Source organism: Lactuca saligna, chromosome 8 (genome assembly GCF_052625555.1).
Source record: "Lactuca saligna cultivar CGN05327 chromosome 8, ASM5262555v1, whole genome shotgun sequence".
Lineage (NCBI taxonomy): Eukaryota > Viridiplantae > Streptophyta > Magnoliopsida > Asterales > Asteraceae > Lactuca > Lactuca saligna.
The window spans coordinates 8,028,421-8,053,132 of record NC_136424.1 but is presented as its reverse complement, the minus strand read 5'-3'; the positions used below and the strand labels follow the sequence as shown (position 1 = coordinate 8,053,132).

At 32.5% G+C, this 24,712-nt stretch overlaps 1 protein-coding gene and 3 long non-coding RNA genes across 5 annotated transcripts; 2 read left to right on the top strand and 2 right to left on the bottom strand.

Moving 5' to 3' along the window:
* The first annotated feature begins 1,396 nt into the window (after positions 1–1,396).
* LOC145012170 (uncharacterized) lies at positions 1,397–3,634 on the top strand. 2 transcript variants are annotated; one of them, XR_013664402.1, is made up of 4 exons: positions 1,397–1,994; positions 2,236–2,366; positions 2,781–2,844; positions 3,474–3,634. It is a non-coding gene; the product is annotated as an uncharacterized LOC145012170 (long non-coding RNA). The 2 variants fall into 2 exon arrangements; XR_013664401.1 differs by having other exon boundaries at positions 1,397–2,036.
* Positions 3,635–14,373: 10,739 nt separating this feature from the next.
* Positions 14,374–16,568, bottom strand: LOC145012605 (uncharacterized). The gene is made up of 3 exons (XR_013664591.1): positions 16,191–16,568; positions 15,760–15,966; positions 14,374–14,707 (listed from the first exon to the last, which is right to left on the bottom strand). It is a non-coding gene; the product is annotated as an uncharacterized LOC145012605 (long non-coding RNA).
* Positions 16,569–18,651: 2,083 nt separating this feature from the next.
* LOC145010842 (uncharacterized) lies at positions 18,652–21,671 on the top strand. Its single transcript, XR_013663916.1, has 3 exons — positions 18,652–18,789; positions 19,079–19,196; positions 19,594–21,671. It is a non-coding gene; the product is annotated as an uncharacterized LOC145010842 (long non-coding RNA).
* Positions 20,045–21,659, bottom strand: LOC145010841 (BAG family molecular chaperone regulator 2-like). The gene is made up of 3 exons (XM_078969392.1): positions 21,114–21,659; positions 20,626–21,029; positions 20,045–20,545 (listed from the first exon to the last, which is right to left on the bottom strand). Exons 1-3 carry the CDS (start codon positions 21,349–21,351, stop codon positions 20,213–20,215), a joined length of 975 nt encoding a protein of 324 aa, XP_078825518.1. The 5' UTR covers positions 21,352–21,659; the 3' UTR covers positions 20,045–20,212.
* Positions 21,672–24,712: the final 3,041 nt, after the last annotated feature.

Sequence of the window (24,712 nt, the reverse complement as noted above, 5' to 3'; positions counted from 1 at the left end):
ACTTGGCAAATAAAAATATTATAGCATAAGACTGGTCTAGAATCATGTCTTTATGTGAGACATCATGAATCGTGTCCCATATGCTTCCGATATAGGATCGATTGCATGTGCTATAATATTCATCATTTCTAAAACTTTCCACATACTTGGGGCATTAAGAAGGGAAAAGGTCTAGAATTGGATTTGACTAAAATGATTAAGCAATTTTCGAGGATAATCTAAGGTTTACCAAAGATTGGTTGCTCAGGGATAATTTGAAGTATAGTGTTAATTTGTGGAAGGACCATATTGACATATTCTGAAAAGAGGCAACTCTTGTTCAGAATTGATAGTCAAAATGGGAATGTTTCATAGATGGAAGTTATTAAATCTATGTAAGATTATAAAACTTAATGCAAGAAGGATGTTTCCAATGGAATTGATCTCCATTGGAATACTCTGTAATGTCTTTTGCAAGTCTTTGTGACTTTGTGCATAATCATCACAAGAGGATCAATGCATATAAGTGTAAAATCTAACATATATAGATAAATGATAGGAATTTTGAATTCTTACATTTTCGATAAGGATTTGGGAGTGTGAAATTAGAATCACTGGAATTGTGTTCAACTGGTTTATTTCACAAAGTAAGGATCATAGACAAACATAGAGTGCATACTTAGTGTATGGCAAAGCTATTGTTTAGAAAAACATAGTGTACATGCTTGGAGCATGGGACAACTAGTGTTTTTAATTCAAGTATTAAGTTGATAAAACCGAAACAATGAATAATGAGTAATCAGTATGGTGATAAATAAAAAGTGTTTAATTTATATTCATAGGTTTGATACCATACTAGATTCAATTATTATTGTGTTTCATTTTGCATGTTTTGACTTCCAGAATAAACTAGGTCATTCTTCCCGAATGATTGAGTTATTCAAACCATCCACAGTCGTTCATATGTTGGAAATAGATATGAATCAAAATTATCATGGGTTGGCTTGTAGAGGTCTAAGATGTTGGACATAGTGGTGCTACAACACTCATGAGTGCTCATAAGTTATGAGTATTGGATTCAACCCATGCTTATTGGAATTACTTCATGGATTTTATCACAAGTGATCATCAGACGATAATATCTTATATTTTTTCCACTACTAGAAAACAGGCCATTAAGGACACACAATTTATGACACTCACTGATTTATGATACGCAAAAGTGGGTATTGTAAAAAGAAACATCATCTCTAATAAAATTTAAAGGATTTAGGTCATGCATTTTTGCGTGACCTAGAATTAGGTGTCGTTTTATAATTTTTAGGGTGAAAGCGCGCCTCATTTAGTAGCTACGAGAGCGGGAGGTGGAAATCCTAAAAATTAGAAATGCCCGCCTTCTTTTTTTTCCCTATTTTTGTTTCCCTCTTTTCCCTGAGCCCTAAGAACGATTCTCTACGCCGCCCCCCCTCAAACATCATCGGTGACTTCACCAACATCACCCCTCACTTCAGTTTCTAAACCCATAATCGGTTGATTTTCTTCTGGCTTCCATCTCCTACGCATTCACGGCCATCTCTACAACTGAATCTCCATAAAACCCTTGAGTTCTATATAATTGGAAGATGATTTAGTCATTGATTCTTCATACATCGAAGCATAAATCAGTTGCTTGGATCTTCGTTTTGGCGCAGAATATCTTAGAATCGGTTGTTGGGATCTTCCTCATCCTCTGGTTTCGTTCTCTTCTTTTCATGGTATGTAACTTTTGGTACTCCCTCTTCCATACCATCTCCTAAATCTCTCGCACACCTTCTCAAGATATCCATCAGTTCTTTTGCATTGTGCTTTAAAAACCCTTCTCCCGTACTCCCTTTTACGCACCATGCCCTAAAAACTTCTGACATGCTTCATGAAGAAATCTGTCGGTATCACTCTGAGAACCATCTTTGTCTCCCCCTACCACCACCATTTACGCGGATGGTTTGTCGAGCCCAGGCACGGAATCATCAGAGCAGGTAACTAAGCCTGATGCCTTCAAATGTTCTTGAACAGGATAGGTTCGTACCAATCACGAACATGTTTTTTTTCTTCTTCTGAAACAAATTACTTGGTTCGTTGAATTTATGAGTTGATAATATGTGTGTTTTCTGTGTTGGTTTTTTGTTATCAAGCAAACGGTTCTATAACAAATAATCTGTTTTTTTTTTTCTCTTCTGCTTCTTCTGATTTGTTTATAGTAATGTTTGGTGGTTGCAGGGTTAGCAATAGTAAACTAGAAACATGTAATGAATTAATCGGTGGTTCAACATGAGGAACTTTTCTGAAAGTGGTTGTTCTACTTGTTGGAGCGTTTGTGCTTCACCAACCAGTAAAGAAAATAGTTGCAGGTCCTGAATCATGTGTTTTCATGCCCAGAATAATATAATCTGATTCTTTGTTGTGTTTTCTTTCACCATATGCTTTATCCTTTTTGTTGGTTTCTAGTGATAATATGCCTTTTCCCAAGAAGGAAATATACCGAGTTCATTTAATCCAAGGTCATAGTTATTTCCTAATTTATTAGATGTATCCATTGGGAAGATATTGAAGTTAAAGTTCTTAACTAGTGAAATTTGTATCTCTACTATACTAAATAGTTGTACCTTGGAAGTTAGAAGTCATTCATCTTAATTACATTAGGTGGTGGTCAATTTGTAATTCTTTATGCTTTGCTTTGGTGACATTTGTTGGTCACAGTCAGATAAAAAGATTAAATGTTATAGTACATTAGTTTGTTGATGCATGTGCTTTAATTATTTCAGGTCCACTTACTAATAAGGAACAAAAAAAACCCAATTTCATGTTGATCTTTCAAGACCCACACAGGTAAAGATCCCTTATATTGTTTAGATCCATCTTAGAAGTGGGTTTACTCGATCTATGTTTTTTTTTTTTTTTTTTTTTTTTTTTCATTTTTGATTTTGATTTTCTGTTTTTCTGCATGTTTTGTTTATAAGGTTCAGTAGTAAATGATATATGTTAGTTAAGTAGCGCAATTGGTTTTTGTATAGATTCATGTTAGCTTTTACTTTTACTGGAAGTAGAAGCGGTTTGGGTGGGGGTTATTCTTTATTTGCCTTTTCTCCCTTTATTTTGATTTATCCTTTACTTGACTATTGGTGATTGCTCTTCATTTTTTAATGGATTTAATGGGTAAAGTGGGGGTCTTATTTACAACCATTAACATATGTTTTAATTTTATATAGAGATTAATCCATCATGTCTGAGGGTATGATGTGGCTTGATCTTATACTATAAATACTATAAAAGTCACGGTGATAATTATATTCGTTCTTGGAGTTCATACAAGTTCTTTTTCATGTGGTTATCATTTGTAAGGGTTTTAATAGTTTTTATATATCATGTGGTTTTCATTCGTGAGGATTTAAACTGTAGTTATTTGTGAAATAAGTATTTCATTCAAGGTTGTGTTATTTTTTCATGTTATTTTACAGATATAAAAGTGTTGAATTCTTCATTTCAATTGTTAGTTGTACTACTAATGATGGAAGCCTTTAATAAAGGAAATTGAAGAAGTAGCATCAAATAGATTTTTTGTATGAAACTCAAAGTAGATTAGATGAATGCAAATTTATATATTGTAATAGATAGAATCGTATGATGTTAAATTTTATGCAATGCATTGTATTTTTTGTATATAATATTTTATTTTTATTATGAAACATTAAATGTAAATTTAATTTAAAAATTAATAAATATATAAATATTTTTTTTAAACATTTAAATTTATGATACGTAAAAATGTGTGTCATCTTCATTTATGACATGACTTTTCTTGACAGGTGTTTTAATGATATGCATTGCGTGTGTCACAATGCGCAAAAGCGTGTCGTCTCACTTTATGATAGGGCCTTTCTTGACATGCATTTGCACGTCTTCTGAGCGTTTTACGACATGCATTGCGCGTCGTAAAAGACTGTTTTTCTAGTAGTGTTCAAACTTAGAGATATGAGTTCGTTACTATGAGTTGGTTATACATTGATTGAATGAAAACGCATTGGTAACTCGATGTTATAAAACATGCCTTTGTGTATGATTCAACAAGTAGTAGAACAAGCCATATGAGTTGAAGTTTATCCATTCCTTTTATCTTCGGGATAAAAGTGATATATGTGGGCCCTCGATGATTTAATGATGACACATGTGAGTGCTTGGCCAAGCCAGGACTGATTTGATCTGTTCAATCAATCAGTCTTCATAAATCGGAAATTGGGAAAACAACAAATGGACAGAGAGAATGATTTATAATCCATGTCTCAGTCCATATGATATCTAGAATGAAGGAATATATTATTCTTTATCTAATGGACAAGTCATTGACAAGATCAGAGTTCAGTTAATATGTCAGAGTTCGACAGAAGCTTTTGAGAGATACGATTGCTAGTCGGGGCTTTGAAGTCATACTCAATAATAGTTTTAGACTTATCCAAGTGTGAGATTGTCTGATTAATGTCTAAGTCCATAACTATAATTGTTAAGACTTAACCCGACCCGACATGGTCCATTTGGGTTGTATGACATCAGGACAATTGGATAGACAAGATGAGGAAAAAGGATACTAGTGATTTATATTAATATATTATAAGCTCTAATATATTAATATATAATCATATTATTTAATTAGTATTCATCAAGAATTAATTTATAATTAACTAAGTGATCAAAAGGAAGTAATTAAATATGGACTCTTAGATATATATGTGTGATGGGTCAAGTTCATTTAGGTTGGGCTAAGCTTTCATGGATAGTCCAAGGAGTGTTTAACCCATGGATAATATGAAATGAAGGTTCATGGGTTTAACCCTAATCTCCACACTATATAAAGATGTCCTTCGTTGGTGAAATGGGCACTTGTGTGTGTACACAAAAAGGGCAATGCCGATTTCACTAGAGAGAACTAAAGTATCCTTATTCTCAAGGTTATTCCAAGTGTTCATAGTGTTGAGTGAACCATTTGAGGTGTCACACTTGGGGCACTAGGTACTCAAACTTCATGAAGACAAGCTACATCAACAAGGTATGATTCTAACTTGTTATATTACCCAAGTATCAAAAGATTCTATGCTAGATAGGGTAATACCTTGGAATATTAATATGTAACACCCATAGATCCGGGCTAGTCAATTAGAGACGTTAAGCGTCAAAAATGACTTTTTGATGGAAGATTATTTTGAAGGAATAATCTTAATTAAGTTATAGTATATGTTACAAGGTTTCCGTGCATATAAAGAACGCCGAAATTCGAGTTATAACAAAGAAGTTATGACGTGTCGAAGTTTTGCGACAGAACCGGCACGACACAGCGCGACGTAAAAAGTGAATTTACGTTAGAGCGATATTTAGCCTTAGAAATCTAAATGAAAGTCTTAGAATACGTTAAACCATGAGCGTGCATAAAAAGAACGCCCAAATCTGACTTCGTATGAGGAAGTTATGATTTTTCGAAGTTTCGACTTAGCGGTATGCAGCCCGAATGCTCATTTGAGACCGAGCGGTTTTTAGCCAAAACAATCTAAATGAGAATTGAAGGTATCGTTAATAGGAGTAAAACGATAAAAAGATAGGCGAAAACGGACGTCGGATAAAGAAGTTATGATTTTATAACGGAGTTTTCCTGTCCCGGCCTACTAAAAATAAATAATAAAAATAAATTCAAAATTAGCCGACGGAGTCTAAATGAAAGTTGTAGATTGTAGTCTCACCTACGCGGTGATAAAAAGAACGTCGAAAACGGAGTTCGTATGAGGAAGATATGGATTTTTGAAGTTTATTAAATATTTTCGATATTTTATTTAAATATAAATTTTCGATATTATCCAAGGGGGGAGTCACCGGGCTTATCCAGGTTACGCCCCGCGTAACCTAAGATTACGCCCCATGTAAATTGGCCTTCCAGCCCCTATAAAAGGGTGTTGAGGGCAGCCGAGTAGTTTGCTCATTTCTTCCCGTTTTCTCGCGTTTTTGCATCGTTTTTCGTGCAAGAAACATCCCGAAGCCCCGGTATCATTCCCGAGCCCCGAAGCAAGTCCCGAGGCCCCGAAGATCCCGAGAAGTGCGATTCACGAGCCGAAGCTGTGCCCGCGAGGAGTCCGGTTTTTGTAAAGATCTTCCAGATCTGCTGAAGAATACTACTTCTACAAGTCGTAGTGCTGTCCGATCATCTTCTAATCAAGTGAGTGTGTGGTTACTTTCTTCTAACACATAATTATTAAGTATTTAATATAAAATACATGTTATGTGTATATTTTTTTGTTATATGCGTGAATGTATATTCATTTTTTTTTATCTCATAGATCTGATTTATTCTCTATGAAATACCTGTTATGTGGGTATGCCTCATCTGTTATGTGGGATAGGTATTGAATAAGAATGTTATACAGGTTTTAAACTATGTATAAAAATATATATTTTTATCTACTAATATGTTGGGTAGAACATGGGTAGATAGTTGATGTGTGATAAACAGATGAGAGGCCGCGATGTTGTTGTTGTTGATCTAGTTATTCAGCGAGTATGGATTAGACCAAGAGGTTAGTTTTAGATCCGGGAGTATGGATCAGGTAAAGAGATAAAACTTGTTATTAGTCCGGGAGTATGGATTAACACTAAGTTAATTGTCCCTAGTCCAGGAGTATGGATTGGGCACAGTTATTGATCCGAGAGTATGGATCAGATCAGGATTAGGGTATAGTTAATTGTCCTTATTCCGGGAGTATGGATTGGGTACAATTATTGATCCGGGAGTATGGATCAGATCAGGAGGTTAGTTTTAGATCCGTGAGTATGGATCAGGTAGTTTTAGATCCGTGAGTATGGATCGGGTGAAGATAATAGTTTTAGATCCGTGAGTAGGGATCGGGTAAAGAGGAAAATTTTAGATACGAGAGTTTAGATCGTGTCGTTGTGAGGATCGATGGGTGGTGGGATAAGAGTTGCCTTTATATGGTGAAATTGTACAAGTTTGAATGTTCTATATTTATAAATATATGATATAACATTGTGGGATGAAAACCCTATATGCTCACCAGGCTCCCAAGCCTGACCCACTCAGTTTTCTTTGTATCACAGGTATTAATACGAAGACATATTTCACAGAGAGATTTAAAGGAGATATAAATCAATTGTGTAATTAAATGTAAGTTCTGTTTATGCTTATATGTCTGTATCGAAACATGACATCCCGAGGTTTTATTATTAAATGAAAATACATTCTCTTCGAGAAATGTTTTGATAAGTTATTATCATATCTTGTTTTGGGAACAAATTTTGCAACTGTTTTCTTTAAAAGAGTACTCTGATTTTAAAAACAAGCATAAACAAATCGGTCTTTTCTGGCCGTGAAAATGGGATGTCACATAATATTTGCATGTATAATAGAGAAAACATATATCCAAGGTATTTACGGTTACATGTACACTTAGGAGTGTTAGAATTCTCAAAATCCAACACCAACTACTTTCCCTTCCACTTTTGCGTGGGAGGACCTTTCCTATTTTCCGTTTTCCCTTGACCAATGGCTAGAACAAGAGCACTAGCAAGAGTGGAGGCAAAACTTTTTCCCTTCATTCATGCTTAAGTTGTTTGCATGAGGTTGTGCAATTGAGACAAAGTAGTTTCATTGTTATTCAAATGATAGGTAAATATGAATTGATCACAAAAATATCACAAGGAGTTCTACACTATGTTGATTGACAACTCTTCATCAAAATTCACATTAATCTTGACAAGCCTGTCCACGTATCGTTGCATACTCTATATGTGGCTGCTAATAGATTCTCCCTCTTTAATCTTGCTAGCTATGAGGGACTTTACTACCTCGTACTTTTCTTGACGATCTCGCTTATGGTACTTCTCCATAAGGTCCTTATTCATCTCGTATGACCAATAATCCTCGTAGTGTCTTTCCAATTCAGGAGTCATCATGACCACCATGATGCAAGCAACTTCTATTGCATCATTGTAATGTTTCTTACAAGAGTGGCCGTTTTTTTCGTCGATCTCATCCACTGATCTCTCAAGGACATACTCCTTGTCCTCAAAATGAATGGCCATTTTTATGTTGCATATCCAGTCATTGTAGTTGGTGTCATCCAATTGCACCTTAAAGAAAATGTTCAACTAGGAAAAGTGGTTGTTGTTAGAGGAGGAGGAGGAGGAGGAGGGGGAGGAACCAGAAGCATCAGTTGGAGTACACATCTATAAAAGAAAGATAGATTTTATTTAGATAAGAATAATCCTTAATATAACACCCAAAATGAAATATTAGGGATTGGATCAAACTAGATAATTCACAACTTAGAAAAGCGATGCCGTAATCTAATTGTAAATTATATAAAGGTAGGTAAATGACAAATTACCAATTTCTCCACAAGAAAACGAAATTTGAACGAATTAGGTTTTAATGAAATTCCTAGATCTTTTAAGATTCATTGAAACTCTTCAATGATATGTTTAATCTCCATTATGCTCTTCCATTTGTGACTGTGATGCCGAGGGTCACAAACAAGATGTGAATAACCATGAAATGTAGCTTGGCACTCTCGATGTCCTTTGTCATCCCTTTTAATATGTTGGTTAACCACACACGCTCCATTAATCAATGATAATTTTCGAGACACCCATTGCCACTCTTTATTAGTCCCAATTAGTGTGTAAGTTAACCACACACACTCCAATAACGACTTATAAAGTGCAATGTGCAATTTCATGGGTTAGCACACAAATTCATATTTTTCCTAAAGTAACTAAGATTGAGAATTTTAATAAAAGGTTTAGTTAATTTTAATCGCATTATACTTATTAATGAGAATTAATTTGTCCTACGTTCGACTAACGACCCCCACCAATCAACGAAGTGGTGGGTGAGAGTGGACACTTATTCAACTACCATTTTATAGGCAGTTTCTTTATATCCCCCTTATTTATCGGCTTCGTGTAAGAGGTGTACTAGTTGTTCGACTAACTTAGTCTTATACGTATAGAAATAATTAAACATTTAATTCTACATATAGTATAAGGTGTAATTTTAAAACTTTTCAAAGATACTAGTTTATATTTTTAAATCTCAAAAATTAAAAAATTATTTAAATTAAAATTAAACCAAATAATATTTGACATTAATTATTAAGTTAAATTAATATCCAAATTAATTATTTAAACACTTAAAAAATCAATCATATTAATCATGTCAAATATTTATCTCCTAACATCTAGGCTTTTATTTTATCATGATATATCCAATAAAATCGGATTTGACAAGTAAATATTATAGATAATTATCACATATAAGCAGATTAAGCAAATAAGCATAAAAAATTTGTATCTGACTAAGCTCACGTCGTGAGCAGTGATTTTTTGAAAATTTTAGTTTCTTCTGATTGATCAATTCACCAATGTGCAAATACATAAAATATGGCCATAAGGCTCTGATTGATGAAAAATGTAGGTTACAAAAATTATATGCACTAAGCAGGAAAACATTTAACAATCAAATGATTAGGACACATGCAACCTATCAAGGATCTATGTTTTTCATGTAAAGGCAACATACTATGAGCTATCATCCTATAAACATCATAAGAATGAAAACTTACCTTGATGATTGTTGTAGCAAATAATCGTGAATTCCTTCTTCAAAGCTTTTGGTAGCAAGCACCACAAATATCGTGTCTCTGATGGTTCACACCCAACACAAGCAAGAAGGATTTTAAGGAGAGATGGGAAGAAGATCAGAATTTCGGCCTAACTCTTCTAAGGTACGAGTAGCCGAAAATCATAGCCCTAGGGGCCATTATCTACTGCATTTAGGAATCCCTAGATAAGCCCAAACCCAATATAATAATATTATCTTGAACCGGGTAATTATCCAGCTTTCTAATTATCCACATGGGATATTCTAGAAATCCTAAGGCTCCTTAAAACCGTTCATAGCCTCATGGAGGGTTTTAGAATGCCTATTGCTCTACTATTGAACAATTGCACTTCAGTCCCTACACTTTCAATTAATTCTTTTAATCACCAAATTAATGCAAATTAATTTATGATTAAATATTAATTAAATATTACTATTTCTAATTAATATATTATTTCCATAATATATTAACAAATCATTTATTTCAATTTATTAATCAAATAATAAATCATTCTTTCTCTCCAAAATATCATGTCCACTGCTAGGTTTGAGGGAAACTCAAAAGGAGTGTGCTACTATCAATTCAAGTTCATATAAATTATAATTATGGGCTTTGACACACAATCCAACGAAAACTGCATTGATCTAGAGTTGATTAATCAAGTAATTGTGATAAATCCTAAGTGGAATATTGTTAATAGAACATATAGTATTTATCACATGTTTTTATGTGGTTGATATTTTTCTTGTTTTAATAAAGTATCCCACATTGGAATGGTGTGTGACGAAAACTTTTGTGGGTTAATAATCGGAACCTCATTTGAATTGTTTGAAAAACATTTTGAAAGGAACATAAAATGTGGCTAAGTCTAAAGGGGGGTTTGATAATATTATACAGTCTAAGGACTATATATTAATAATCAAAGATTAGAAATTAACACTTTGCACCTTTGCACATGCACATAAAAATCCTTACATTTTTAGTCCTAAAATTAACGGAGAGTTAACTTTTCCATTAACAGTTTTTCAATTATTTTTGTAAGGAAAGTTGAATTTCAGTTTGTTTTTTTTTTTTTTTTTTTTTTTTGTAAACCGTTGTGACTGTTCATGAATTGACATAATTGTTGGGAATGTCAAGTATAAATACATTTATTTTATCCTTGTTTTTTGCGGTTCATTTTTTCACATTCTTCAACCATAATCATAGAAAATGTTCATGTAAAGAATTCCACGAATCTCTGCCTATAATTTTTATAATCAATGAGGTCTTGGGAGGATCGTAGTCATTCAAACCCATCATCGATTGTTGTGGGGGCTAATTATCTGTAAGGATAATGGTATAATTGCGGCCTTGTTTTTTTTATGCATTATATTTTTTTATTCTTTTTTCATATTCTAGTTCTAACATTGGGAATTTGTGGGAATTGGTCAAGAGAATATATGCAACGTAATTCGATGTCTTTAACATATATTCCAAAAGGGCAAAGAGATACTCACGGTAGATGGTTGGGAACACATTTTGGATTTTAGGATATCAAATGGAAGCCCATTTAAATTATTATGTTTGTTTACAATAGTTTTTGATGCATAGATATATTCATCTTATTAGGTGGAAGATCCGTGTATTACACGGGTTTATTAAAAAAAATTAATATCAACTTATGAAATTAAACAATTATTAAAGTATAACTTTTACATAAATAAGTATGTAACCGGACTCAAAGTACTAAAAATTAGTAATAGCATATTCTAAATAATTGTTATAAATCACAAATTTCCAAATACTTCTTTAAATACAACATTAGATGTGTTATTGGTAATGTTATCGTCATTATCTAAAATTAATATTTAGATAATTTTATTTTTAAAAAATGTGATAATTTAAAATTTGAAAGAAAAAACACAAAAATATAAGTACAATATTGAAATCAGTATGCTACACGGTTGATAAATTAAAATAACATTGATAATAACATATTCAAACACAAACACACACATAAACTGTAACGCCTGTGTTTGTGGGCTTGCCATTTTTAACAATGTAATAGTCTAGGTTAACCTTTGTAACCCGTTTTGAAATAATATAAGTGTATTATTTGAGTATTATGTGTTTTGTGCTTAATTGCTTAATTATGTGGTTTGATTAATTAAGAATAAAAATAAGCGTCAAAATTTAAGTGTAAAATAAACTTGATATCTTTAGATAATGTTGTAGTAGTTGAAACAAGGTTTCCGATGATATAAAGAATGCCGAAATCCGAGTTATAACGAAGAAGTTATGACCTGTCGAAGTTTCGCGACAGAACCGACACGACACAGCGCGACGTAAAAAGTGAATTTACGTTAGAGCAATATTTAGTCTTAGCAATCTAAATGAAAGTCTTAGAATACGTTAAACCATGAGCGTGCATAAAAAGAACGCCCAAATCTGACTTCGTATGAGGAAGTTATGATTTTTCGAAGTTTCGACTTAGCGGTATGCAGCCCGAATGCTCGATTTGAGACCGAGCGGTTTTTAGCCGAAACAATGTAAATGAGAATCGAAGGTCTCATTAATAGGAGTAAAACGATGAAAAGATAGGCGAAAACGGACGTCGGATAAAAAAGTTATGATTTTATAACGGAGTTTTCCTGTCCCGGCCTACTAAAAATAAATAATAAAAATAAATTCAAAATTAGCCGACGGAGTCTAAATGAAAGTTGTAGATTGTAGTCTCACCTACGCGTGGATATAAAGAACATCAAAAACGGAGTTCGTATGAGGAAGATATGAATTTTTGAAGTTTATTAAATATTTTCGATATTTAATTTAAATATATATTGGCCGATATTATCCATGAGGGGAATCAACGACCTTATCATCGTTACGCCCCGCGTAACCTAAAATTACGCCCCGCGTAAATCGCAGATCCAACCCCTATAAAAGGAAGTCGAGTGCAGCCGATTCAGTTGCTCATTTCTTCCCGTTTTTTCGCGTTTTTGCATCGTTTTTAGTGCAAGAGATATCCCGAAGCCCCGGTATCATTCCCGAGCCCCGAAGCAAGTCCCGAGGCCCCGAAGATCCCGAGAAGTGCAAATCCCGAGCCGAAGCTCTGCCCGCGAGGAGTCCGGTTTTTGTGAAGATCTTCCAGATCTACCGAAGAATACTACTTCTACAAGCCGTAGTGTTGTCCGATCATCTTCTGATCAAGTGAGTGTGTAGTTACTTTCTTCTAACGCATAATTATGAAGTATTTTATACAAAATACGTGTTATGTGTATATTTTGTTGTTATGTGTGTGAATGTATATTCACTTTCTTCTATCTCATGGATCTGATTTGTTTTCTATGAAATACGTGCTATGTGGGTGTGCCTCATCTGTTATGTGGAATATATATGTAATGAAAATGATATACAGGTTTTAAATTATGTATAAAAATGTATATTTTTATCTACTAATATGTTGGGTAGAACATGGGTAGATAGTTGGTGTGTAATAAACAGATGAGAGGCCTCGATATTGTTGTTGTTGACCTAGTTATTCAGCGGAGTATGGATAACGACCACAGACTCCTTCTAGACAGTCTCGTGGAACGCTAGCAGGTTTATAACCTGTAGGTGTTGTGAACGATGTGTTCACCGGTGTACTCTATCCCCCTCATGTTTGCCTTTAGGATATCTATTGTTGAGGAAACCCCTTAGCAGTAATGTTCGTCCCGATGAAAATCCTAGATTAGGTCCCTTGAGATAGATGTTGTTTTAGGGACGTAAAGTGAGGATAACGGGAATGGGTAATCGGGATAGTGATTGGTTGGTGAAATTAAATATAATTTATTTATTGTGGGTTGAAAACCCTATATGCTCACCAGGCTCCCAAGCCTGACCCACTCAGTTTTATTTGTATTACAGGAAGTGGCGCAAGGGCGTAAGATGGATGAATCATCGAGTTGTTTTGTTTACAAGTCTGTATATGTATATATTTGTTGAATGATTTGTAATGTTATCGTTTATGATTTATGGTCTGTATCGGAACATGACACCCCGAGTTTTAATTATATAATGAAAATGCATCTCTTGATGAAATGCTTTGATAAATATTATTTTATCATGTTTTGTTTTGGGAACAAATTCCGCAACACTTTTAAATCAAAAGGATTACTCTGAAATTATTTTAAAAAGTATAAATGAAATCGGTATTTTCTGATCGTGATTTTGGGGATGTCACATAAACACATTGAAAGCACCAATAGTTAACATTCTATTTATCATATCATCTTCTTTTCACATATATATATATATATATATATATATATATATATATATATATATATATATATATATATATATATATATATATATATATTAAAATTTGAAAGACAAAACACAAATATATAAGTACAATATTGAAAATAATACTTTTAAAATATGAAAGAGAAATTATAGTAACTAAACTCTCCTATTGTGATCATGTAAGAAGTCAAGTTAGTGGGGCAGCCATGTGCCAATACGTTAAGTGGAGGCATATTTATTTAGGAATAGGATCTCTAACAAAAGTCTCCCGGTTTTGTGCATACAATAATCAGGAAAATTAAACATAGGATACGAATTTCATATTTGATTATAAGACTCCATTACCACAAAATATACGAAGTTTATATGCGCTGCTCTTTTCAAGGGCATAAAGGATTTGAAAGCCACTATTACATTTTTTTGAAAGGCAATATATTAAAATTAAAATTAATTGACTAGCTGGTGGATGGAACAATACAAAGAATTGGTACAGATAAATATAAAAGGGAAAAAGTAACAACTAATATCAACAAACCAAAGCACAAAGCACAAAAAAGGCAGTGTTTGCTCACTGATCAACAAACAGGAGATAAGAACTAAAGTGTTGAATCCAAGCATTACAAGGAAAATCAATAAACCTTGATATCTTTGTTTGTAAACATGGGAAGCACGTGATTAATTTCACCAAAGCCACAAAGCAACACCAGGGGCAATATGGTCAAGTATTGGATCAAACGGTCTTCTCTCGCCAAGGGAGGAACTTTTCGCTTAACAAATACATAGGGTAACTCTTAGTCTTTAGTTAAAACCATATCAATACCAAAATTGGAGGAAAACACCAAAGCCGCACCAAGGGCAAAATGGTCCATAATATAATTAAAAGGGAGAAGATGTTTTCAAGTTCTCTACTAAATAGAAGAAACAAAAACCATTATTAAATTTATAAATTTAATATGTAAAACATTTAAAACGGAATAAAAAGTAATGACAACTGCAAAATATTGAGCTATAAAAATTGGTACTGGTATACCCAAAAAAATGATTTGGTGTGTGATAACCATTTTCTTGCAAAACCCATTCAAATATCAAATTATGTTATAATCCGAACCTAAAGATTAGACTTCCATGACCAGAGCATCATTTAGAAAAATCATTATGTCCATTTCATTTTCCCATATATTTAAACTACTTATCTTTTCTGGATGCAATTTGTCAAAATAAAGATTTTAGTAGGGAAATATTAAGTTAAAAAGATGATACTGATATACAAAAAAATAATCATTTACCTAGATCGTCAATTCAAGAAAAAACTTACTAACATGGCAGTTGGTAGATCGATTTACTCATAAATTTTTACTTTGCTTCAAACCATGCATCTTGTATTGCATTCTTAACATAATCTTCTTGTATAAATTAGGATAATTATGTTGTTCAGAAAATAAAATGTAAGTTGATATCAATTTTAAAAATACCATAAAATTTTGAAACACAATAGAGAAACAAATCATGTTAGGTTTGACATGCCCCTTGTACAATTCAAACCAATTACCGATGCTTGTAACTCGATTGAAGTTTATAAGAAAATCATTTTCCCTTTAAAATCTTAGATCGAACCCATCAGAGAACTAATCAAAAATTCAAAGTGATTCATAACCACAAACAATATATTGACCTTGACCTAATTGGGTTCGAGGACTAGATTGGCTTTGTGAGGAAGATGAAGAATCTTGATTGAAGAGAAATTGAAGTGCTGAGTGTTTATAGATGGTGGTGGCAGAGGTGTATTAGTAATCCATTAAAAGCAGGAATTGAGCCCTACCTGTAGATTGAATTTTGGATACGATTTGGTCATTGATTTCTGGAGATGTAGAGAGAAATTTACCGAACTGCATAGACATATCAATTACAAACTTCAAAAGTAGTATAATGATTGAGTACATAATTGATTACCCACATACCACCATAGCAGTAATGTGCCATCAATTTGAGGTTATTCATGGTGGGGATTAGGGTTCGATTAAAAACCCTACAAAATTCAAATACCAAAAAAAGTTAAGAATCATGAGCAATGTAGAAAAAAGAGGTGGTTTCTCTTGTAAGAACGATTCATGGAAAAATATGATCAAAATTGGGCTAATAATCAAAGATTCAGAGAGATTTCATAAATCTCAAAATCAAAAAAGTTTTGTGGATAGAAAATAAAAGGAATTCAAAAATCAAAATTAATATAAATGGAGAGAAAATACATACCTACTCTTGAAGTCCATAACCAATAGAAAAATCTACAAAAATAAAAAACAAAAGAAGACTGTAGTGATCGAAGTTTGTGGTCATTGGAGAAAAAAAATGAAGATTTCAAAAGAGGATGACAACATTAATATAGCTAGCTATGGCTTGGCGTATATAATGGAGATTTGGTTTCCAAAACCGAAAGAGAAATTAAAGGAGGAAGAGGCGTGATAAGGGGTGATTGAAGAATGATTTCACTATTTTTTTTATTTGAGTTTTGAATTTGAATAGAAAGAGAAGACGAAATCAAAGTGGAATGACCAGGAAAAAAGGAAGCTAAGATGCCAGAAGGATACTTTCGATCTCAAGAGTAAAGTCGGAAATTCACATTGGTTATTTGAGCGGAAAAATTAGATGGGAGGGTTCTCAATGATTGCCACGGCAGGCCCGACCCAATAGGGTGGGCAAGTTCGGCGACGTCCCCGGGCCTCAATATTTTTGGGGCCCCAAAATTACTTATGTTTGATATTATATAGATATGATTATTGTTAAAAATATTATCGAAGTTCCGGTAATTCACTTAGTCACAAGTAGGGCTGTAAACGAACCAAACGAACACGAACAAGGTCTTGTTCATGTTTGTTCGTTTAAGTTAGCCGAACAACAAACGAACACGAACGGATAAACGAACGAGATTTTCTTGTTCATGTTCGTTCGTTTAACAAAATACTTTGTTCATGTTCGTTCGTTTATGTTCGTGAACATGTTAAACGAACATAAACGAACAAAGATAAAAAAAACACAATTGAACATATATGAACATAAACAAACATATAATATAACAATATAATAAAAAAGAATTGAATATAGATGAATATAAATAAACTTAAACGAACGTAAATGAACATCATAAACGAACGTTCACGAACATAAATGAACGAACGAGACCATTGTTTATGTTCGTTCATTTAACTAAACGAACGATAATTTTTGTTCATGTTCGTTCATTTATTAAATAAACGAACATAAACGAACTTCCCGCCGAACAGTTCACGAAAGGTTTGCCGAATGTTCAGTTCGATTACAGCCCTAGTCACAAGCGCTTGTTTTAAGCTCTTCAATTTACTGATTTTTCAAGGTTCGAAACTTCTTATTAACTTTTGTAAGGGGCCCCTTTTCTTTTATTAAATATCATAATCATACTAGTATTATAAATCTTTTTTTTACATGTTTTTTAATACGTTAAAGAATTTACATTTGAATCATACCTCCCAACTTTAATGAATTGAAATCAAAATTACAAAAATGACTTTTATATTCTTTTTTTAATATACATAAATCATCCAAATTATAGAAATGGTTATTTTTAACTCTTTTTTATTTTTGACAAACCATCCAAACATTTTTTTAATACACATAAATCATCCAAATTATAGAAATATGTTTTTTTTTACTCTTTTTGATTTTTGACAAAGCACCCAAATAATCATTTCATTTTTAAACTTTAGTATTTTTATGGCAAATTATCATGTATAATTTTTCTGTTTATATATATGAGATTTTTAATTTTACACCGTCTTTTAATGTATAATAACTATTATTTATAGGTTTTTTTAAACAAAAATCATAGTAACTTACAGGTTAAATCGGTCATTCTTCAATTGTTTTATAGTCTTCGTCAACATAAGTGTTTTTTTTTACCCAAAAACATTTTTTTTTCAAACACTAAACTAACCGTTTGTCAAAATGGTTGAGTTGTTCGATTGTTCAATTTTATTTTTTTTATTTTGTTTTGTCATTAGTTTTTCTAAATCAAATCCTTTAAACACGATCCAATATTTTTCCGTGTATATATATATATATATATATATATATATATATATATATATAATTTAATAATTATTCATCCGGTACTCATCTCCACCAAAATCATTGAATTATTGTTTGTTATTATTAAATTTTGAAGGGCCTAATTTTTTGGTTTTGCCCCGGGCCTCATATTGATTTGGAACGGCCCTGTTGCCACGTGGCAATTTAGTACTTATTTATTAGATTAGAGGATTAATTCTTTCTATATTGAATTAACATTTCTTTGTTTCAATTTTAATACTTTCCAAACCGTTTTATTTCTAAATGATAAATAAAGTTAAAATAATTTTTATTTTTTATTTTATCACTAAATTATATATATAAGGTGAAAAAGAAACTATTTTCTACCATTCAGACTGCTTATAAAATTAATTATCAAACAACCGATTTCCATTTAAAAATGTGTTGATAGTGATACAGATTTTTCGTTTATTATTTATTATAATTATAATTATAATTAGAGTTCAACAGAAACTAAATAACAAGAATACGAAACTAAACTGGCCTTTTGGGCTAAAAGATAATATGAAAGAATGGGCTAATCATTAGTTTTGTCCATCATAGGCCCATAAAGCTCGCAATGAGTTCGTCCAAAATCAAAAGTCAAAACCCCTCGCCTGACTCCCGCGAATTTTTCTAAGCCTATGAGGTATTTTGTTGTTTCTGTTATGAAATCTACTCGATTTTTAGGTAAAATCGACTTCTCACGTCGTGTTTATTACGGATTCAGAATCATCGATTGATTTCTAAGGTACAATTTCCCTTTCTGATTCATTTGTTTAATATTTCTCTGCAAAATCCGCTGTTTTGCGATAAAATACGTACTTTAATCGTACATATTACTTTGTTTCCATACGTTTGATTGGTATAAAATATCGTGAAATGTCAAATTTGTCTAGACAACGAGCTTTCTATCACTGTTGATTGTTGAAATCGTTAACTGTAGTTCGTAGATGGTGTAGTACATTCTCTGTTACTTGAGCCCTAGAATATATGTGACCCTCTTAGTCTGTGTTTTTTTCTATTGAATGTCTTATTAGGTGGATCACGAGTTTCACAAGTCTAATCACTCTTGGAATTTTATCCGACAAAGACATTTACATGATTTGGACCCTTGGAATTCTTCACAAGCAATCGATAAATTTGTCAAATCACATGGTATGTATAAAATTTGTAGCAACCAGTTAAGGCAAATGGTCCAGTTACTTTTCAAAAATCTTGGAAATAGAAACAGAAGAGGACATTCATAGTTAACATCTCCATACCATGGCTAAAAAGCTTGAGTACTTAGGACCACAGCAACCTCCACTCCTAAAAAAAAAACCAAAAGATGAATTATATATCACTATTACTATATCACACTACGTTATTCAAACACTGAATACCACCTGTCAGTATACCTCAATCATGAAGTCCCATAGTGCTACTAAATTAAGCTAGAAACTCATCATGATCCATGTATGTGTAAATACAGATGTCCAAAGCTTAGCTATTTATAAACTTATATTAAAAGGAGATTATTGTAATATTGTAATATAATCTTCTTCTTTTTCAGGGAAACTCAAGTTGGTTTAAGTTTCAACAATAATCATTGCAAATTTTTCTTCACTACCATTACCACCTGTTAATGTGTGGTCTTATTAAGTCGATGTCTTGGAATCCAAGTTCCCAAAAGTGTAAAAAGATGCAACTTTTTTATTTCCAGATATGGAAAAAAAAGTGCTCTAATCATTTTTGGTAACACATCATCATATTCTAAGTGCTTAAACTACTCCATAGCTTGCTATTTCTGCCTCCTCCCACCACCCCCACCTTTACATGGTTTTATCTTTTTATCATTTAGGGGGATTAGTTATTTCATTAGCCACTTCTTTTTGTCTTTTTCCTTAAACAACGCATAAAACAATGATCCTGTTTAGTTATAACAGGAAATAACTAATCGAAGTTTACCTTCTCAATTAGGAAAGATGATGATATAACCAAAAAAAAAAAAAAAAAAGTCGTAATAGACTCGTAGTGATTTCTTTTATTTTGAGATAGAAATGGCACGCGAAAGAAATCTAGATACAGAAAAGAATGGAAGAAAAATACAAAAGACACGCGAACACAGTTCACACACACACACACATACAGTCACGCATTAAAACAAACAATTTGAACTACTTTTTTAGTTTTTAGAGCAAATCCCAATTGAAATGTGGTTGTATTGTTTGAGTGGTGGTTGATGTTGATGTTGATGTTGACGATGGTGGGGCCGAAAAAATTGTCGGCAAGGAATCAAAAGTCTCCCATTGTGTGGTTACCACAACTGCCCCTGATGTGTTCTTGCTCGACGGCTCTTGATGTTGATGCGCCACCGTAGTTGGTGTAAATTTACGCCTAGATTGGTGGCCGTTGGTGGTCGTCGGTGGTGTCGGTGGCGGTGGCTGCTGTTTGGGTACTTGATTCCTTGCGTTTTTCACCTTCATAACGTCTAGAGTTTCAACGTATCTCTGAACTCTTTCCACCTGTAAATTTCACAATATGGACATATTTATCCAAAAATCAAAGAGAAAATCAAATTATCAATTAAGAAATAAGAACTAACCTGTTTTTTCTTCTTCAAATTTACATCGCCGTCGATTTTAATTTCATCTAATTTAATCAATTGATTCATGAATAACTCGATCAGATTCGACACCATCTTCTCCGCCACGTTTCCTCCTTTAGAGATAACGGATTCAAGCGCCGACAACTGGCCGGCGAGTCTATCGACTTCCAGGCTAATCTCCGATAACAATTTAGCCGCCTTTTCAATTTTGGCGTTCTTTCGAGCTTCGAGATACCTTTTCTCTTTGCTTATTGCGTCTTCTTCCAATACCATTTTTGATTTATCTTTTACGCCGACAACATCGAGATACGTTTTGGAGGCCCTTTCTTTATCTTTATATATGATCTTTTGATCTTCATGGTGTAATCCGGTTGGACCGGTTAACATCTTCTTCAATTCTCCTGTAACAAAACCCAATCATAAATTGAATTTGGGGATACACTAATTCCATTATCACACACTAACTATAATAGCTTTATTATTACCAAATGTCGCTTGAGAACTGATAATCATTTCGTGGTATATTGACATGTATTTGACCCGAACTCGAATGGTTGGTGGAGGAACGCGGGTTTGTACTTCATTCGGGTCTCGCTTCTGAACCAGCATTCCTCCCGGCCGGACCTCCAATTCGTCTTCATCGCCGCCGTCTCTTGTGGCTGAGACGGCTGAGCTCCCTTTCATGGAAGTCAACTCTGTTGTTTTAGTTCTCATACGCATCATCGTTGACTCAGATTCACCGGAAAATAAGCAGGAAGGAACTCAGATCAAAGCATTGACTTTGCAAAGATCTTGATGGTGTCATATATAACAAAACCCATTTCGGACAAAAAGAAAAATAAAAGAAAAAAAAATTACACACACACACAAAGAAGTTTTGACAAATTTTAGATCTACTTTGAAACACAAAACGAATGTAGATGGGAATATAAGGAAATGAGTAATAATGGTGGGATTTAAAAAAAAAAAAAAAAAACAGAATAAATCTTCTATTCTAATATTCTGGAGAAGAGTAGAAGGTAGAGATGAAAACTAAATGAAAATGAATGTACAACGAACAGAACACAGAGTTTATATATATTTTAGACAATTATTATATTTTTGTATTTATATATTTATTGGAGTCAGTCAGTGTCTTTGTTTGTTTTTTTTTTTTTTTTTTCTAGAAATAAGAAAATGTGGTAATTAAAATATAAATATGCACTCATCACTCATGAGAAGCCGCCAAATATAGTGTTTCTCGCCTCTCGGTAAAATTGAGGCAACTTGGTTCTTCCTGTCCAACCAAAACTTTTTCTTTTTAACCATTTTTTTATTTTTTTTTTATTGGATGTTTGTAAGATTGTATTATTCTTAAACCTACACCAAAACTTACGCAGCTTTTATATTTGTCGTTTCTTCTTAAAAGCTTGAACCTTCAATCAAACAACTGTAGCTTTTAAGAGTTTTATGAAGTTTTAGTTTTTAATTTTTATAAAAACAGAAACCCGATAAAAAAAGCTTAAGAGCTTTGAGTTTTTTGTTTTTTTAGTTTTATATGTTTAAAAGTTAATCAAATATTTATACAAATAAAACTACAATTTTTAGCTTTCAGTTGTCAACTTTCGACTAGTTTTGTTAAACTCGTTTATAAATGTTTTAAAGAATACAATTATGTTTTATTTTTAAGATATTTATTCCGCTTCATTTATCATAAGATTTCACTTCAAATGTTTCTTTGGTCTAGTGTTCTTTATTTTGATTACTTAAAACATTATAATTAATTTAAAATTAAAATTTTCATTAAAATTAAAATGACAAGTATATGACAATAATAGAACTTTTAGGTTATTTTTTTTCACTTAATTTTTGGTTTTATGTTCATTTAGTCATTTAACTCATTTTAAGTTTTAATAGATTATCGAACTTGTAAATTTGTGTCAGAATGGTCGTTAAACATACATTTTTTTGGTCACTTAACTTTTGATTTTGTACTTATTTGGTCACTTTTTCATTTTATAGTTCATTTTTATAACTTTATTTTAAAAGTTTAGTAACTAAATGAACACAATTTCAAAAGTTATGTGATTAAATGAGCACAAAGTCAAAAATTAAGTGGTCAATCAAAAGTTTAATGACCACAACAACATAAATTTACAATTTCATAGATTTTTTAAAACTTGAAATGAGTTAAATAACCAAATATGTATAAAATCAAAAGTTAAATGATCAAAAATAACCTAAACCCTAAAAGCTAAGACACTTGAAATTTAAATATAAGAAACATAAAAATAACATTACTTTAGATAACATATTGGTGTCATTATGCTCCCCTTAATAACTTGCCAAATCTCTAGATATCGGAAATGTATATGTTGTTTTGGCTGAAAATTGCAAGATAACAAGATTTCTTCATTTTCACCCTTTGTCGAATTATGTCTCACATTATTAAACACAAAGCCCACCATTTGGTGTAGATTTGCCCTTTGCTTCGGTAGCAACCTTGACAATTTCTTTGTGGGATAATCGAGTTATTTTGTTCCAAGAAGAAGACCCATGTTCGTAGACGTTGACCATCGGGTCCTCCTGTACATCGACTCATGCACATGTAAAAACCACCTCCTTAGTTGGGCTCAAAGGACAACTTTTGTGGAAACTATTTCTGAGAGAAGTTTACGATTTAGATAAATATTGAATGTTTGTGAGTTGTGAAAAATAAAGAGATTGATGGCATTTATTTTCATTGAAAATGGCTTTAAAATTTAAATTTTTGACGAAAGAAAATGGTTACTCTTTTGAAAAGTGAAGCATTTTTTTTGAAAAATATAAAATGAAAAAAAAAAAAACTTTCTCTATCATCTACAAGGACTTGGCGAAATGGCTTGACAAGGCACGTCGAGACGGCGACCTAATGTTTGCCAAAGTGAGTCATTGTCTGTTTGAGATGGTACTGAAACCCACTAGGTTAAATTTTTATTTTTGTTTATTGCTTAGAATAAATTTCACTTCAAATGTTTCTTACGTCTAGACTTTATCATTACTTCATAAACACAGATTTTGGTCGCAACATGGTGCTACTATTTTTATGATTGAAAAAATCTATTATGTTTTTCTCTATTCTGACCAATTTTTTTCAAACATCGCACAACTTTTTTTTTTTTTTTTGTTTTTTTGTTTTTTATTTTATTTTTCTCAATGTGTAGGTTTTCACTTCACCTTTCCGTAACAAGAAAGTTTTTTACTCTAAAAAACCTCACAGTTCCCTAGGTTTAAATGGGTTGAAACAACTTGACCATAATTCATCCCATGTACTTATTATGGCGTGTCATCTCATGTATTTTCTTGACGAGTTTGTGTTGGATTGGCAGGTTTTAGGGTATAGACCTTATAATATGTCGTGTGATGCTAGATTGAAACACTAAATAAGTTGAAAGGGTAGGAGTTGTAGATATGGAGAAGAAAAAGTAAAAAAAACATGAGGGAGTAGTAGTGTGGGAGGTAGAGAGGTGAAATTCACAATAAGTTTAAACGAGGGAAGTGGACAAGTGAGATTGTAGAGTATGAGATATTAATAAAAAGATGAAAAACTAAAAATAAGTATTGACTAATGAGATTAATAAGTGACTTCAACATTATAAAACGAATCAATCCAAGATATTTTTTTTATTTGGTTTTGGTTTTGTACATGTCCAGTTTATCTAAAAGATTAAAAAAAGTTGCATATAAATAAACGAGCCATTTTCATGTTGCAAGTTTAGATCCTAACCACTCATTTAATTTCCATGTTGTATTGTGTCAACTCGTTTAATTAAATAAGTTGAAATCTCTAACTCAAACTAGTATTGATTGTGTGTCGAGTTCGTTTCGTATCGAGAATTATCACCCTTATTGATCCCTGACTTTTCCCGAATGAGCAAGGGGTTCAAAAATCGTATTTCCTAGCATGGTAACGTTATATGGATGTATATAACATCGAAACCTACTAATTGATGTTTGATATGTGACAAAAAAAGTTTTAGATGGTAAAAGGTGGTGGTCAAAGTCCTAACTTTTATCCCTCGTTATCTTGCTATTTGCCTTTAATAAGATTGCATCTATGATTAGC

Coding starts and splice junctions, on each gene's coding strand:
- LOC145010841 (XM_078969392.1), bottom strand. CDS start 21,351: ATGATGCGTATGAGAACTAAAACAACAGAGTTGACTTCCATGAAAGGG. Junction 21,030..21,113: donor CAGTTCTCAAGCGACATTTG/GTAATAATAAAG, acceptor GTTTTGTTACAG/GAGAATTGAAGAAGATGTTA. Junction 20,546..20,625: donor ATTTGAAGAAGAAAAAACAG/GTTAGTTCTTAT, acceptor TGAAATTTACAG/GTGGAAAGAGTTCAGAGATA.